General features: G+C 37.5%; 2 protein-coding genes across 3 annotated transcripts in view; one reads left to right on the top strand and one right to left on the bottom strand.

Annotated features, from left to right (window-relative positions):
- The window catches only part of AFF4 (AF4/FMR2 family member 4), an 88,587-nt gene extending 76,598 nt beyond the window's left edge, over nt 1-11,989 (top strand). For both annotated transcript variants that reach the window (XM_043982435.1, XM_043982434.1), the window contains 5 exons: nt 38-109; nt 1,201-1,294; nt 2,174-2,217; nt 4,198-4,418; nt 5,989-11,989. In XM_043982435.1, coding sequence (XP_043838370.1) covers nt 38-109; nt 1,201-1,294; nt 2,174-2,217; nt 4,198-4,418; nt 5,989-6,116 — 559 coding nt within the window. In that variant the 3' untranslated portion in view covers nt 6,117-11,989. The remainder of the gene's footprint in view (nt 1-37; nt 110-1,200; nt 1,295-2,173; nt 2,218-4,197; nt 4,419-5,988) is intronic.
- A 730-nt stretch (nt 11,990-12,719) lies between these two features.
- LEAP2 (liver enriched antimicrobial peptide 2) lies at nt 12,720-14,610 on the bottom strand. Its single transcript, XM_043982438.1, has 3 exons — nt 14,472-14,610; nt 13,759-13,898; nt 12,720-13,042 (listed from the first exon to the last, which is right to left on the bottom strand). The coding sequence occupies exons 1-3, from the start codon at nt 14,526-14,528 to the stop codon at nt 13,006-13,008; spliced, it is 234 nt and encodes a 77-aa protein (XP_043838373.1). The 5' UTR covers nt 14,529-14,610; the 3' UTR covers nt 12,720-13,005.
- Nucleotides 14,611-15,230: the final 620 nt, after the last annotated feature.

Genomic DNA, 15,230 nt, shown 5'->3' with positions numbered 1-15,230 from the left:
TTTTTGTGGTCACTAATCTGTGTACTTAATGTTACAGATACACTATGAAGCTGAAGAATTACTTGGCACCAGATGCTACAGCTGCAGACAAAAGACTGGCAGTTCTTTGGTGTGTAGATTTGTAAAGTGTCACATTTGCACCAGGTTGTGACAGACACAGAAATGCTTTCTAATTCGAATATGCACAACTTCCAATGTTTTTTGTTTTGTTTGGCATTCCATGAATTTAGGATCTGTGTTATAAGACACATGAAGTTAAGAAATAAAATAGGGGGCGGCTAGGTGGTGCAGTGGATAGAGCATCGGCCCTGGATTCAGGAGTACCTGAATTCGGATCCGGCCTTGGACACTTGACACTTACTGGCTGTGTGACCCTGGGCAAGTCACTTAACCCCAATTGCCTCACTAAAAAAAAAAAAAGAAAGAAAGAAAATAAATAGATTTCTATCTTGTTTTCAAATTACAAGGCACTATGGAGGGAGCTTGTCTTCTCCCTCCCGAGGTAGACCCCTTCATCTTGCTCTGGGGAAAATGTTGGTAGGGTACAGGAGAGTGTGCCATAATCTAGGTTTTTAATCTCCTCTCTCACAGTCTTTTCTTGGGGATCTAGTAGCTTATTCATTTATAAGAAGAGAATAAAAATTGAAATATATCTAATGTCTGAGGCATCTGGGAAGTATAGTAGGCTTGTTTAGTACACTTCTCTGGGCCATTTGAGGATAGGAAGTCATTAAATGAGCCAGTCTCAGAATTGGGGGTTACTCCCAGCATGATGACCATGATGATACTGATAATAAGGCACAGTTCACTGGATGTAGTTTTCATGGAGATTTCTGGAATACGTAAGGAGTAATAATATTACTTCTTAATTCTATTGTAGTATTAATAGTATTATCTTGTAAGCTCCTTGAGGTCAGTGACTCTTTCCTCTTCATATCCCTTTATATCCCTAACACTTGACACAGTGCCTCGCATAAAGCAGGCCCTTAATAAATATTTGACAATAATTTTCTTATTCTGTAGTATTAGTTGAGTCGTTTTTACCTATGAATTAAAGCTAATGTCATTGTCAATTTAGTGATAACAGTTTCTTCCAAATAAACTTGGAGAAAACAAAAGGTGCCTTTTTTCCCCCGCATTATCTAGTGCTGTTATTGTAAACAAATATTTCTTCTCTCCCTCTCTCTCTTTTCTTTTAAGCCTTCGATGCCAGTCCTTATTATACCTGAGGTTATTTAAACTGAAGAAGGAGAATGCTTTGAAATACTCAAAAACATTAACCGAACATTTAAAGGTAAATGTAGCTGATAGAAATATGAATTCTGGTTCTCAAACTTAATTTTGCAAAGGGGACTCATCTTCCATAGCCCTGAAAAAGGTCACTATAATGTCTCTGGGTATTGGGATAGGGGAGCGTTACAAGCCTCTGAGTATTGGGGGATTGAGGGGGAAGAGATGGTTAATGACCATGGTAAATGTTCATTTTGAGGATTGTTGAGCCTTGTAGGGTTTGTAGGGTTTCCAACAAGGCTGTTTTTGCTGGACTGCTCTTTGAAACTCCATTTAGAACTGTCTTTGGCAGTGCCGTGTATAAATAATACTTCAGGATATAAATTCCGTTTTCATTAAACTTTAGAATAGTCTCTTCCCAACTCCTTGCATATCTCTCTTTTCTGTTCCTACTACTTTTACTGGCATTCAGGACCATGCACAGTCCACCCCCACTCTTCCTTTTTTGAGCTTTCTCTAACAAGGCTACCCACTATCCATGAACAAGCTCTGTACATTCCCACCTCTGTACCTTTATTTATAGCGTTCCCTTTGCCTCAGATGCCCTTCTCTGGCTTTCTGCATCCTTCCAAGCACAGCTCTTTCATAAACCCATTTCTCAGACCCCATTTCACACGTTCCCCAGCTCACAATGTCTCCCTCTTTTGTACTCATATCTTTCTTTATAGTCTATCACCTGTACCATGTACATATGTCTTCCCTCCCTAAAAAGATTGTAAGTTCTTTTTAGGGCAAAAACCATACTTTATGCTTGCTTTGGAGAGTATAAAGCTCATGCATAGTAGACATTCAGTATTTTGTTGATTTAATTGATAAGTAACTTGGTATTTTTTTTTGTGTGTGTGTGTGTGTGTGTGTGTGTATGTATGTGTTTTGTCTCTAGAATTCTTATAATAATTCTCAAGCTCCATCACCTGGCATGGGAAGGTAGGCAATGTTATTTTTATCCTGTGAAATAAAAATCACTCCCTAGTAGTTCTTTAGTGTTTTTTGAATACATAAATTTATGTCAAAGTTGGCAATAAGGACATCATTCAGAAAGCAGCAGTTCCACATATTACATAATTTATCAATCAAGTCTAAAGAATTGTCATGCTTTTATCTTAAACATTTGGATCATTCTCAGCTAAATTAGCAGATGTATTTTGCCTCCTTTGAGACTGGAACTTAAAAGGATATTTGACCTTGAAACTTACTCAGAAACCCTAGAGGCAAGTGAGCAGGGCAGAAGTCTGATCCTCATCCACTCCTAAAAAACTGCTGCTGCCAGCCACACCTGTAGTGCAGTATTTAAGGAGAAAAGTTTTGGGAAGTGGGTTTCCCACTCCCAAATACCACCCTCTTTATTGGTACTTAGGGACACTCCCAAAGATTGATTTGGTTTCAAACCTGTTGAATTTGAGTTGGCCACCTAAGTCATGATGTCAAAAAACTATTGGAAATGTGTATGTAGCTTTGGAGAAAACAGCTAGAGATTTGGGAATCCACAGTGAAGTAAAAGCTCAGGCATCACAGAGAAGAGAACTGAAAACAGAATACTGAGGAGAGACATTTCAGAAGAACAAGAATATTTGTATGTCCAGAGTTCTTAAATGCATTTTCATTCATTCATACCAGTACCACTCACTACAGTTATCCCTTCCACATCATGACTTTCCCCATCATGGTTTCAATATATTGAGAGTTGGCATAAAAAATTAAATTGGAATTTGGGGGGAGTTTTGCAGAAGCTGCAGACTACACGCAAAGGCCAGCAGATGACACAGAAACTCAGAAACGCATAAAATATATGTATAGTATTGTATAATGTCAACCCAAATTTTCTAGTAAGGTACTTCAAACCCTCCATAAAAGAAAAAGAAAAAATGCAGACTTCTTCTCTTGTATGAAGGGGAGGGTCCAAAAATTTTACTTGGATTTTCCAGATTGTAGTGTTGCTTTGCCACCTAACCCCTGCAATGCAGAAGGGATCATTGTAATATTCATCGGAGTAAAAAGGAACGGAAGGGAGGAGCCTATAGTAATTTCTCCATTTGATTTCCCTCTACTATATGTAGATTTTATTATTATGGGCTTTTTTATTCCAATTTTGGTTTTAAAATTTATATCCTAAAGTTAGGACATTAGCAGTATTTTTAACAATTTAGTTTGGAATTGAAATGCCTATATCTTATGCATTCTTTCATTCATTTGGTTTGAGATTTAGTTTCAAATGACTGATCTTTTCATCCCAGTTACATTTTTATGCATATTCATATAATATTTTTTTTCCTAAATGGATGGCCTGCATTACTTAGTATGTTATCATATGCTAATATCCATTAGTAAGATAGCAGTGAATTCTGGGACTTTTTTGAATCAGTCCTACAAAAGTCAAAGTAACACATAGCTTACATCCTGTGTCCATAGGAAACACTGCACTGTTAGAGAACTGAGTATAGTTGAAAGCTGTGCCTGTAAACGTTGAATAATCTTGTTAAATAATTTGTGTAAAAAAACATTACAGGGGGTGGCTAGGTGGCGCAGTGGATAAAGCACCGGCCCTGGATTCAGGAGTACCTGAGTTCAAATCTGGCCTCAGACACTTGACACTTTGACACTTACTAGCTGTGTGACCCTGGGCAAGTCACTTAACCCCCATTGCCCCGCAAACAAAACAAAACAAAAAACCAAAAAAAAAATTACAGCGGTTCAGAAAAAAATACTATACTTTGTCATTGATTATTTTAAGAAACAATTTTATATTCCATTCCTATTGTGAAAACCAGAAAACCATTTCATTATTCTAATGTTCTATAGAAATGATGAAAACTTCCTTTAAGTAGCTGACAGTTTAAATCTTGGTATGTTCTGTGCACCATATCACAATCAAAGTCGTTGCCTTTTCTTTCTGTGTACTGCATACAGCAAAGCTGCGGGGATGCCTTCCCCAGTTTCTCCAAAGCTCTCTCCTGGCAATTCAGGAAGTTACACTTCAGGGGCAAGCAGCACTTCAGGGAGCAGTTCTTCAGTAACTATTCCACAGAGAATCCACCAGATGGCAGCCAGCTACGTTCAGGTCACATCCAACTTCCTTTATGCCACCGAAATCTGGGACCAAGCTGAACAGCTTTCTAAGGAGCAAAAAGGTAGATTGCAGGAAATTAGTATGTTCAGAGGATAGTAGATGGATTTTGTTTTGTTTTGTTTTGGTGAGGCAACTGGTGTTAAGTGACTTGCCTGGGGTGACACAGCTACTAAGTGTTAAGTGTCTGAGGGTGGATTTGAACTCAGGTCCTTCTGAATTCAGGGCCAGTGCTCTATCCACTGTGCCACTTAGCTGCCCTGGTAGATGGATTTTTAAAAACCAAACAAGTTAATTTTTTGGTATCAATAGTTCACTATAAGTATTGATATTTTTTAAAGTATTGGTCTTCGTTTTATGTAATCTATTTTAGGGGTAATTACATTAATTTGTAGATTTCTAGATTTTAACAAACATACCATAAGGTTAATACTATGGTTAATATCTTTTTCTGTTGCTTCATTGTGGCATGGAGTTAAACTCTGACTGTACATGCCTGCAGAAAATGAGATTGGACAGCTCCTCCCAAGTTGGAAGGGAAACGTTTTGGTCATAGGCCTGGTAAGGGACAGCACATATACATATATATGTATATGTATATGGTCCTCTTTTCTGAGGACCAGCTTGGCTGAATGAACCAGGAGAGGCTCATTACCAGGTTGACCACAAGGTGATGAAGTTTTTAGCTATGGTAATTTTCCAAGACCTACTAAGTTATAGAGAGAATGCAATCTGAGTTGGCAGTAAAGTTACAGATCTTTAGGAAGAAAAAAAAAAGACTTTTCTAAGTCAGTCTCAGTGGTCTGTCAAATTTTAGGCTCTTCTAAAAGAGCTGTTCTAGCATTAAAAATATAATGTAAAATTTATCTTTAATTCACTTAAAATAAATTTAATTTAATTTTCTTTTTTGGTAGCAAAAAACAACTAGTCACAGGAAAATATCGCAATATCTCTGAGACATCTAATATTTGCAAAAATATCTACTAGTTTTGTAGGCAAAAAATATCTTCTAAAATTGGCTTTTCATCTTAATTTAGTTCAATAAGAACTCTCTATATGCTAAACACCAGTCTTTATATTCCAAGTAAAAGGGAAAAGAAAATAATGCCAGATTGAATTGGAAAAGGGAAGGTTTCCTAAGGTGACATAATACAAAGGAATGAATATTAGATTTGATGTTCTGTCAAGTTCATTAAAATGTAGTTTTGCCTGTAAATGTAACTCTGGCAGTAAATTCTGATTAAAAGAAAAACATCCATAAGTGAAATGGGCTGCTTCTGGAGACAGTAGAGTCATCTTCTACCAAAGGTGTTCACCTGGAGATTTTGGTGACCACTTGTAGAAAGTTGATGTTGTCAAAAGGGTGTCTGTATAGGTAAGGTTTGGACTAGATAAGCTTAAGGTCTCTTCTGATGGTGAGATTTGGTGAGTCTGTGCCTTAGGTAGGATTCCCTAGAAAAATAGCTGTTCAGAATATACTTTGCTTAGTATATCTCAGAGGAGGGAGGAAAAACTTATTTCCTTTCTTCCTATAAATTATGGATTTCTTTTTACTGCACTGTCTGCCAGATGACACAGCAGTCACATAGGAGATTTACTGTACATGATTTAATGAATGTTTTTGCTCATTTTAGAGTTCTTTGCTGAACTGGATAAAGTTATGGGCCCTCTCATCTTTAATTCAAGCATCATGACAGACCTAGTTCGTTATACCCGGCAGGGACTTCACTGGCTTCGTCTGGATGCCAAGTTGATATCTTGAACTGAAGGATTCTTACCCAGAACATTCTCGTTGCCTCTGATTTTTCTCCACAACACTGTGTCATATCAATAAGGAAGACTGCCATAACACTGCTTAGTCAACACTAAGAGCAAGGAATGCTTCTGCCTCACTGTCTCATGTAAAAGTTGTGTTTTGGGGTTTTGTTGTTTTGTTTTATTTTGTTTTGAACCCAAAGCCATCATGTTAATGGACTCCTAAGGTATTCCCTATTTGGAAAGTTATTTAAGTATTTTTACATCTGCAGCATATTAATAAGATGCAGTTTTAACTGATCTGAAATGGGATTGGAATTCTAGTTGTAATGCATAAGTAATCAATTTAAATCATATTTATTTTAATTTTTAACTGCCCAGTTTGGTGGGACTATTTTAATAATTATTTCTACCTATAAATTTATCCTACCAAATGCTTAGCAGAAATTTCATGCAGACACTTTTATTTATATACTTTAAACTTTGTTTTCAGTAATGTCTCCATGTGGTAGAGCTTGTAAAAGAGGATCATTATATTCTCAAATGTAGAGACATGTATTTAACATGTCTGCCGCCTCCTACTCAAATCTTAAATGACAACTACAGTTTTAGTATTGCAGAATTTGTACTTAATGTTAGGGAAAAGGACCCAGAGAGGTTCTTGAACATGTGAAAAGAAATTTAAATATTAGAATATAGCATTCTAGATTGGGGGAAAATCATGTTTGATTCAAGATGGGTTATTATTTTAAGAATCATGATCACACTTAATAATACCATAGCAGTCTCACAGTGTTAGTTACTTATATTTAATGAATTCTAAAAGAGATCAAGTAAGAACATGGACTCTGGGAGATGTGCATCATACAGAAGTTTGCCTTTTGTTTTGTTTTGTTTCGAATGAAAGGACAATCTTGAACCTTTTAAATTTTGTTGGAACTTTATTCTTGTTTTTGCCAGTTGATACTACATTGAAACAGTATGATTTACCATTGGAAAAATGGATTAGAGAACTCCTTAGAGACCTCTTGTCTCTTCCAGTGACTGAGAAATTAGAAATTTTGTTGAAGCATTCATATCCATCTTCAGAATTCTTTTTTTTTAATATATATCGACTTTGTGATATTCTGATATGCGTGTACAATGACTGCTATGGAAATGGGCTGGAGTTTGGGTGTGTCCTGTTTTACCTTACAACTTAGAGCAAAGTTGTAAAACAGTTCTAATCTGGAGGCACAGAACTTGTTTTAATCATGTATTTACCCCATTGTATTATGAAGGCCCCCAATGAGTGAAGATTGTTTCTGTTGGGAGCAGAATATTCACTTTAGAAAAGTATCTTACTGATGGAAAAGGAGAGCCCTCCCCGGGTTTGAAGTGGCTGCTTTTGTAAAAGTTGTGCACCAAAGTACCTTTCCATACAAGGTGCTTGTTGGAATACAAGGTGAGAACTGTACTGTTTGTACTTTGCTTAGTGCCCCTATCACGTCTGGTGTGCCTTAAATCTTACATTTAGATGAAGACTTGATGGACTGTTTACAGACGAAGCGGCGCAGGTCGACTGTGTACAGCTGGCTTTGTGCAGTAGTTAGGTAGACTTTCATTTCCTTTTAAATGTTTCTTTAGGACTAACTGTAAAAATCATTGCTTTTATAAATGGTAACCGTTTAGTATAGTGACTTAGCCTAAATCTAGTGAGTCCGGATTGTATAAGGCTGCTGAAAGAAGCAGATTTTCCTCCCAATACCAGAAATGAACATATGCTTTCAGGAAAAAAGAAAAGATTGCACTCAATTTCTGGATCATCATCACGTGCCAAAAGGATGGCAAGTGCAAAAAAAAGGAATCGAATGTTGAGTTGTAAACATTGTACAACGAGTACTGCAGTTTATCCTTAAACTCATATTTTACAAACTAGCAAGCTTTTATTGCATTATAGTTGCATATCTGTAGGGCTTCCTTGATTATTTTGTACTTCCAAAAAAAAAAAAAAAGATGGTTTTTCTACTGTCAGAGAAGGGAAAGTTAGCAGACCAATGTTGAATTGAAAACTTCTCTGCCGTAGATTTCTGTTGGTTTAGCACCCTTCTGAATTAAATCTGTGAGTGCATGACTGGGTGAGAGAGAGACTGATTGACTGACTGTCTGTCTGTCGGTTAGAGGCTGTATTCAAAGGATAAGCTTCTTATAGAGTCTGATGGTTTTTTAGTAAGTTTTTCAAATAGTATCAAAACAAGTTCAGTCTTTCCCCTTTAGCTCCACAGTGTCTTAGGGGGACCTTAAGGCCCAGTGTATTTTATATATCCTTATATGGCCTGATGGTCAGCAGAAACTGTGTGTGTGTGTGTGTGTGTGTGTGTGTGAGTGAAAGAGAGAATGGAAATTCTCATGTATGGTGAATGGTGCTGCACTAAAATATTCTTCTTAAAATTGTATTCATACTGGGATGGTGAATTCTTTTCAGTTGAAGAATATTTCCTTCCAGTTAGTAATGGGCAATAGAAAGTTTGGGCCTGAGTAATTGTCTGTATTTCAAATGCCATGGTTTCTGGCAGAAACCCCAGTAGTAATGTGTAGAATATGGCTTCCCTGACTGTCTGTAGTCATCTGGATATTTGCCTCTGTTGTAGGTGACCATTCCACCTCAAATTTCTTGTGACTTTTTTGTTTAACTTTTAAAACTGAATCTAACTAATGATAAAAAGCTGATCTAACTTTTAATGTATAGATCATCTTGGAAATACAGCTCTTTTAATAGATCATATAGTTCATTAAAGACTAATTTTGTCTGCCTCCTGTCATACATACATGACTTAGCTAACATTTTGCCCTTTATATACAACCAAAGTATGGAACAATGTTGTGTCCAACAATGCTTTTTTCATCCTGGGAGCCTCAACTTAGCCTGGCTGAGCCTGGCCATAGTGACCCCAACCTCATGAGATGGAACCTTTCTCCACAGCCACTGCCTTTACATGTCAAGATCTTTTTTTCTTCCATCCCCTTCAGTCCTCTTCAGCAAGCAGACCTGTGGCTTCCACCTAGTGAGGTGGCTTATCCATGATTGTTGTTGACAGCACTAGTACTCCCTCCTTGAAAGCAAACCTTGAAGAAGGTGACTTTTTTAGGAGTTCTGTGCTGTGACACAGGATGAGATTTGTACATATGTCTGCCAAAGAAGGTGTTTGAAAAAAGCTGGCCTAAGCCAACAATGCAAACTAGTCTCAAATAGTGAACATTTGGGGAAAAGGCCACTCCTTATTGTACCAAGAGGGTTCCTGTTATTGTGGATCGATATATATTTATATATCAGTGTTGCACTTTGAACCACTTGTAGTTTGACTAAATCCTTTTCCCCACATCCATTTCTTCTTTTAATTAAAGAAACATAATCAGACCAGGCTGGCTCAGACAGCATAATTTTATATTGGCTGATAGAAAGTTTATAATATTATGGAATTTGATTTATAACAGCCAGGTTTCTCCTTGTGAAGCAAGATTACAGAAAACAAACTCTTTAAAGCTCAAGGCTTTGGCATTCATATCTAGTGGATTAAAAAAAGAAGAAGAATCCGTGTGAATCCAGTGTAGCCCCAGTCATTTTGGTTGAAGATGATTTAGCCATAAAAAGGAGTACATTCTGCACTCTTCTTGGTGTGATAGTGAGCAGTTTGAATCTTTAGAATTATGTACACATACTCACTTTATATATAATGTATTTTTTAAAAACCATGAAATCAGTTTGTCTAAAGTATATATGTGTAGTATTTTAGCTTAGTGCACCCGTTTCCACATTATTTATTAAATTGATCTAAGTCACTTTCTCAGTGACACTTCTGTCACTTCATTCAGTGACATTTGTTGCATAGTAATGTACAAGAGTGCAATGTGTATTCCTTTAGATGAAGAGTTTATTTGCAGTAAGCTCATTCTAAAATGTATCTGTGCCCTTTATTAATATGTCAGGGCTTTTTGGGGGTGGGGGGTGGGATCGGGTGGAGAGGAGTCTTAATTTTCCAGTTGCTATTTGGATAAAAATGGCCTCATTGTGTGTTTTATTTATATAATATTTTGCTTTGTCACAGGTGCACTTAGTGGGATTTTTGTATGAAGTAGGTTATGTTAAGCCTGAGCAAGTCCAAGTTTTAAATGAATTTACCCCACTGGGGAGTAACCATTGTACAACCTTATAGAGTCTATGACTAGAACTCTTCAATTCTTTGAAACACAGATCTCATTATCTTTAGCTTTAGTATAAAGTATAGTGGAGAAGTGGATTTTCCCCCCTAGTAATAGGTAATATGGACCTAGACTAATTCTGCATTAAAGTAAATGATAGGTGAGTTAACTCCCTTCCAGATGACTTGAGAGTAATCTGTCACCAACAGTTTACATTAGTTTGCCAGGGTTTGGTGATTGTTAAAAGTGCTTGTCTCTTATACTCAGCTAATGGAGAACCTTTTTGGCTCCTTAGAGACTAGAGCAAAGCAATTAGTTGCAAGTGCAGAAGTCACTTGTCAGAAAATCATTGTTAAGGTTGATTTTAAAGGTAAAGTACTTCTTACTAAGTAAGCTCCCTTAGATCTCTAGACCAACAGGTCAGTTGAAGAACTTGATGCTTCCAGCACAAGTGGACAAGCTGGGAGTTAGGGCTAGATGTAAACATAGACTTTGCCCTATGAAAACCTTAAAGTTGCAGACTGGTTCTCATGATTTTAAATAGCCTTTGGAGGAGCCCATTAATCTTCCCTATGCCAATATTCAGCATGTCTTAAAATGAGCAAGAAAAGGCTGCCCAGAAATGTGGTTTAATTATAAACTGTTCACCTTTGAAATTCTCTACCTGTTTTAGTTCATCAGGAAAAAGTGACCGGAAATGCTGCCTTTCAAGTCTATGCCATGAGGGCCCATATTTATTCCACTAGCTGGTGATATAGACTTTCAAAAATGTCCCTGTTTTTGTGACTTTATGCATAACCCTAGCAAATTATTCAATTGAGCATTCATCAGTATTGCATCGCTCATTAACTGAGTTTTGACTGCATTGATATGAATGCCTAAAAGTTCACCTTCTAAGACCAGACATGGTGTTAGCAAGCACAGCTCCTAGAATTTATATCTGGTCTCCTTTTTGAATGATTTTAAGCAGTTTTGTATATGGAGGATGAAGTGCTTATATATTTATTGAAAATCCTTTATCTTATTTGAAATTATAATTATTTGGTGAATAAGGGTTTGAGGTGTTTTTTTTTTGTTGTTGTTTTGTTTTTGTTTGTTTTGTCTGGGGGAGATGTTGAAGGGAAGCTGGGGAGGGTAGTTGACTTGTAAGCCCTGGTTGATCCTAAAGAAAAGATATTGTTAGTGACTGACAGGATGTCTTTATTTGTACATGACTCAAGTCCCTGTTTCACATTTGTTTATCCAAATTATTTAGGCATCTGGTATTTTCAACCAAAACTTAAAATATATACTGTGAGTTTTATTTGTTGCAATACACTTAAATTTCAAGGGATAGTTTGGGGCTCAGAAGTTAGGATTTTAAAGTCAATATGTGCATTTCATGTAATAAAGCTGTTAATGGTGAGCAAAGTATTATATACTAACTAGATTTTTCCACATCTGTATAGTATATTCTATGTATTTTGTGGTATTGAGATTATAGAAAGTTTAGAGTGTCTGAAACATGCATTTAATGTGTATTTTTAAACAAATTTATGGCAATTAAAATATTTGGAGAAAAGGGTATCACATTTCAATTTGTAAAGATCTTTTTAACTACTGTGTCATTAAATGCTTTGTATAATGCAAAACCATAACTGGAAAAACTTAAGTTTAATAAATATCAAATAGATTTTTCTGTATTAAACTTTATAAAAGCTGTGCTGTTTACACTTCTATTTTTTTCCTCCTAATTTGGATCCTCATTTTATATTTTTGTACTGGGTTCAAGGATCCATGTCCTTTGAAAACATGTTTTAGTGGGTGTATTTTGGGGGGGCAGGGCAATGGGGGTTAAGTGACTTGCCCAGGGTCACACAGCTAGTAAGTGTCAAGTATCTGAGGCCGGATTTGAACTCAGGTACTCCTGAATCCAGGGCCGGTGCTTTATCCACTGATCCACCTAGCTGCCCCTAGTGGGTGTATTTTCATGCCTGCTTCTTGATTGGTCAGTAGGGTTATTGTATGATCCATGTGCCCATATGCGTAGAAATCAGTTTATTGAACTGATGTTGTACAGAAGCCTTAGCATTCTTTCTGAGCCTTGTTCTTAGAATAGGAATTGTCTTGATAAATTTACAAAGATTTTTGAGTTCCTTCTTGGGGACAATTCAAAACATGGATGTATTTCTTGGAAGGGTGATGGGGCGGTATCAGAATTACTGAACGTGACTGTCACTGGAGAGATGAAGGCCAGTGTTACAGAGGTTTTGAAATTATAAGCTTTTGTCTTAAATTTTAACATTCTACCATATTCCTATTCTTAAGTATAATATTGACCCCCCAACTTTCCAGACTGAAAATTTTTCTAGCCTGTTACAACTTCATAAAGTAATAGATTTATTTTTCTACATGCCATTTCCCAAAAGCTTGAATTTCAGATGTTTCATTATTAAGAAATGATAAAAAATTTTTAATTTTTCAAATTTTAACAATAATACATGCATATAAAAATACAGACTCTTAAGTTCAAAAGTTTAAATGTCTTTATCCACATGTCCATGCTCGAAGGAGTGGGAAGGGAGGGTCTAAGTTAAGGTATGCATCTGCCTTTAAATATTAAATAGTAGAACAGCTTCGCAGATAATTCCACTAGTTCTGCAGCTAATAATCAATATTCCATAGAACGGAGCATTGTTGGAAGCAGCTGCTTTCTTCTCTTTTCTTCAGTAAATATGTCATTCCTGGGTCATGCTGAGGGAACATCGTCTTTTCCTAGGTGAATGAAAAGATATGTTACAAGGCAGAGGCAGGGCTCTGATCATACACATACACACATGCACACATATATACATACATGTGTAGATACACATATATACATGTGGATAAAAATCTTTGTCTTGCCTAGTTTTAGAATCTCATGAGGTAGAGAAAGTGAAATTTGTTTTTCTAAAAGGTCCCGGTCACTTGAATTTCTGCTAAGCTGATTGAGAGAAAAGAAGCAAGCCTCAGCCCCTGGACCCTTCCTATGATCTACCACCATCCCAGACTACGGTCTCAGTTTTGGACTGATCATGAAGAAGAAAGGATATGTATATAATTCCATTGTCATCCCACCATCTAGGCTAGTCTCTCCAGATGATCCTTGTGACTTAAAACCTAGATCTCCTGAGCTTGTCAGGCATTCTTTTCCCTCTGTGGGGCCTCAGGAAGACCTGAGTTCAAAATCAGCCTCAGACACTTGCTAGCTATGTGACTTTGAGCAAGTCAATTAACTTCGCTTCAGTTTTCTCATCTGTAAAGAATACCACCTGCCAATCATGGTTGTATAAGGATTAAATAAGATAGTAAAATGTTTAGTGCAGTGCCTGGCACTTACTAGGTACTATATAAATGTTAGCAGTTATTATTAGCTATTATTATCTCTTCTCCATACCCTCGCTTCTCTTCAAACCGAGTGCCCCCCCCCCATGTCTCATAATTGTAGGTACCTGCACAGTTTTGTGATGCATTCAGAGTCATCACGACAAGATGCCCCAATAGGCCTGAGGGAAACACCTCGCCAGAAGGGGGTCATCCTTTTTAGTCTTCTCTGGACTGAACCCTGCTGGGGCAAGGGAGAGGACTCCACCTAAGGAATAGGGTGGAAGGTGACAATCGTTATAGACGCCCTTTAATGCTTCTAGCTTTACTCACCACAGCCCCGTGAGATTAGGACAAGAAGAAGGAAAGCTTTTGTTTAGCCAACATCAGAGGCAGCCAGGTGGCACAGTGGATAGAATGCTGAGTCTGGAGTCAAGAAGACTCATCTTCCTGAGCTCAAATCTGGCCTCAGATACTTGCTACTTGTGTGACCCTGGGCAAGTCATTTCACCCTGTTTGCCTCCATTTCCTCATGTGTAAAATGAGCTGGAGAAGGAAATGACAAACCCCTCCAAGTGTCTTTGCCAACAAAACCCCACACCGTGTAGTGAAGAATCAGACACAACTGAAACATCTGAATGACAACAAAAAGCCCAGCCTTATGTAAAAAAAAGGCCCTCTAAAAGGGTAGAGAGTGAAGATAGAGCAAGCAAATGATTTCAAAAGTGAAGTAGGTTCCATCTTCCCTCAGCAATCTTACAATCTGCCCTCAAAGGCTGAGTTATATAGCACAGGCATATTTGCCCAGAGTGGGGACTAAGGGCTTCCCCCTTATCCTTACCTGTTTCAGGAGCAGCAGACACACGATGAACAGGGCCAAGAGCTTAAGATGTGCCATGGCTACGTGTAGGAAGCTGATGATCTGACTGCCAACAGGGACCCCTTGCTTTTATAGGTCGAAATCAGCCCAGTGATTAGTGGCTGCGTGTTCTAAGGGGCAAAGGTTGGAGCAGAGATCAGAGAAACTTTAATAAGTTAATGTCTACTAGGGCAATCTGCTCAAGGTCTGCCCCTTAGGCTAATTTTATTTGCTGAATCTTCAGCTGACCTTTGAAGTGGTTGTTAACTGGCCTAGTTTACATTTTACCCACTTTAAGAAAAATCACATCCCACCTTTTTTTCTCCCCCTCTGAGGACCAAGCCAAGCCATAGACATAAGGAACCTGACCATAATCCACTGATGTCAGTAATTAAAATATTTCGGTTTGTGTGTGTGTGTGTGTTAAAGTGGGGGTCATTTGAGCTACCATTTGTTATAAGCGCATTTTCTAGAGTCTCAAGTCCTATGTGGGTGGGTAGCTACCTATTCTTTTTTTTTTCACTTAAAGCTTTTATTGGCCATAGTAATTTCCCCCACAAAACCTTTCAGAATACCTCTTAAGTTCTTAGAATGTCAAAATAGAAAGTTAAGAATAAAAGGAGTAAGTTTAAGGGAAAAAAGCAGCAACTTGGCAAACAAGTCTCTGAGCCCTCTGCCCACCTTCACACCTCCTTTTTCTCCAGTAAGATTTTGTGCAGATCGTCAGCATCCTCCGTGGTC

This window comes from Dromiciops gliroides, chromosome 2 (genome assembly GCF_019393635.1).
Source record: "Dromiciops gliroides isolate mDroGli1 chromosome 2, mDroGli1.pri, whole genome shotgun sequence".
Lineage (NCBI taxonomy): Eukaryota > Metazoa > Chordata > Mammalia > Microbiotheria > Microbiotheriidae > Dromiciops > Dromiciops gliroides.
The sequence above is the reverse complement of the archived record's forward strand: the minus strand, read 5'-3'. Positions and strand labels throughout refer to the sequence as shown.

Excerpts from the sequence above, each read along its gene's own strand:
- LEAP2 (XM_043982438.1), bottom strand. The coding sequence starts at position 14,528 with ATGGCACATCTTAAGCTCTTGGCCCTGTTCATCGTGTGTCTGCTGCTC. Across the intron at positions 13,899-14,471 it reads GTCTGCTGCTCCTGAAACAG|GTGGAGTCCTCTCCCTTGCC; the intron begins GTAAGGATAAGG and ends CCTATTCCTTAG. Across the intron at positions 13,043-13,758 it reads TGCATCACAAAACTGTGCAG|GAAAAGACGATGTTCCCTCA; the intron begins GTACCTACAATT and ends TCATTCACCTAG.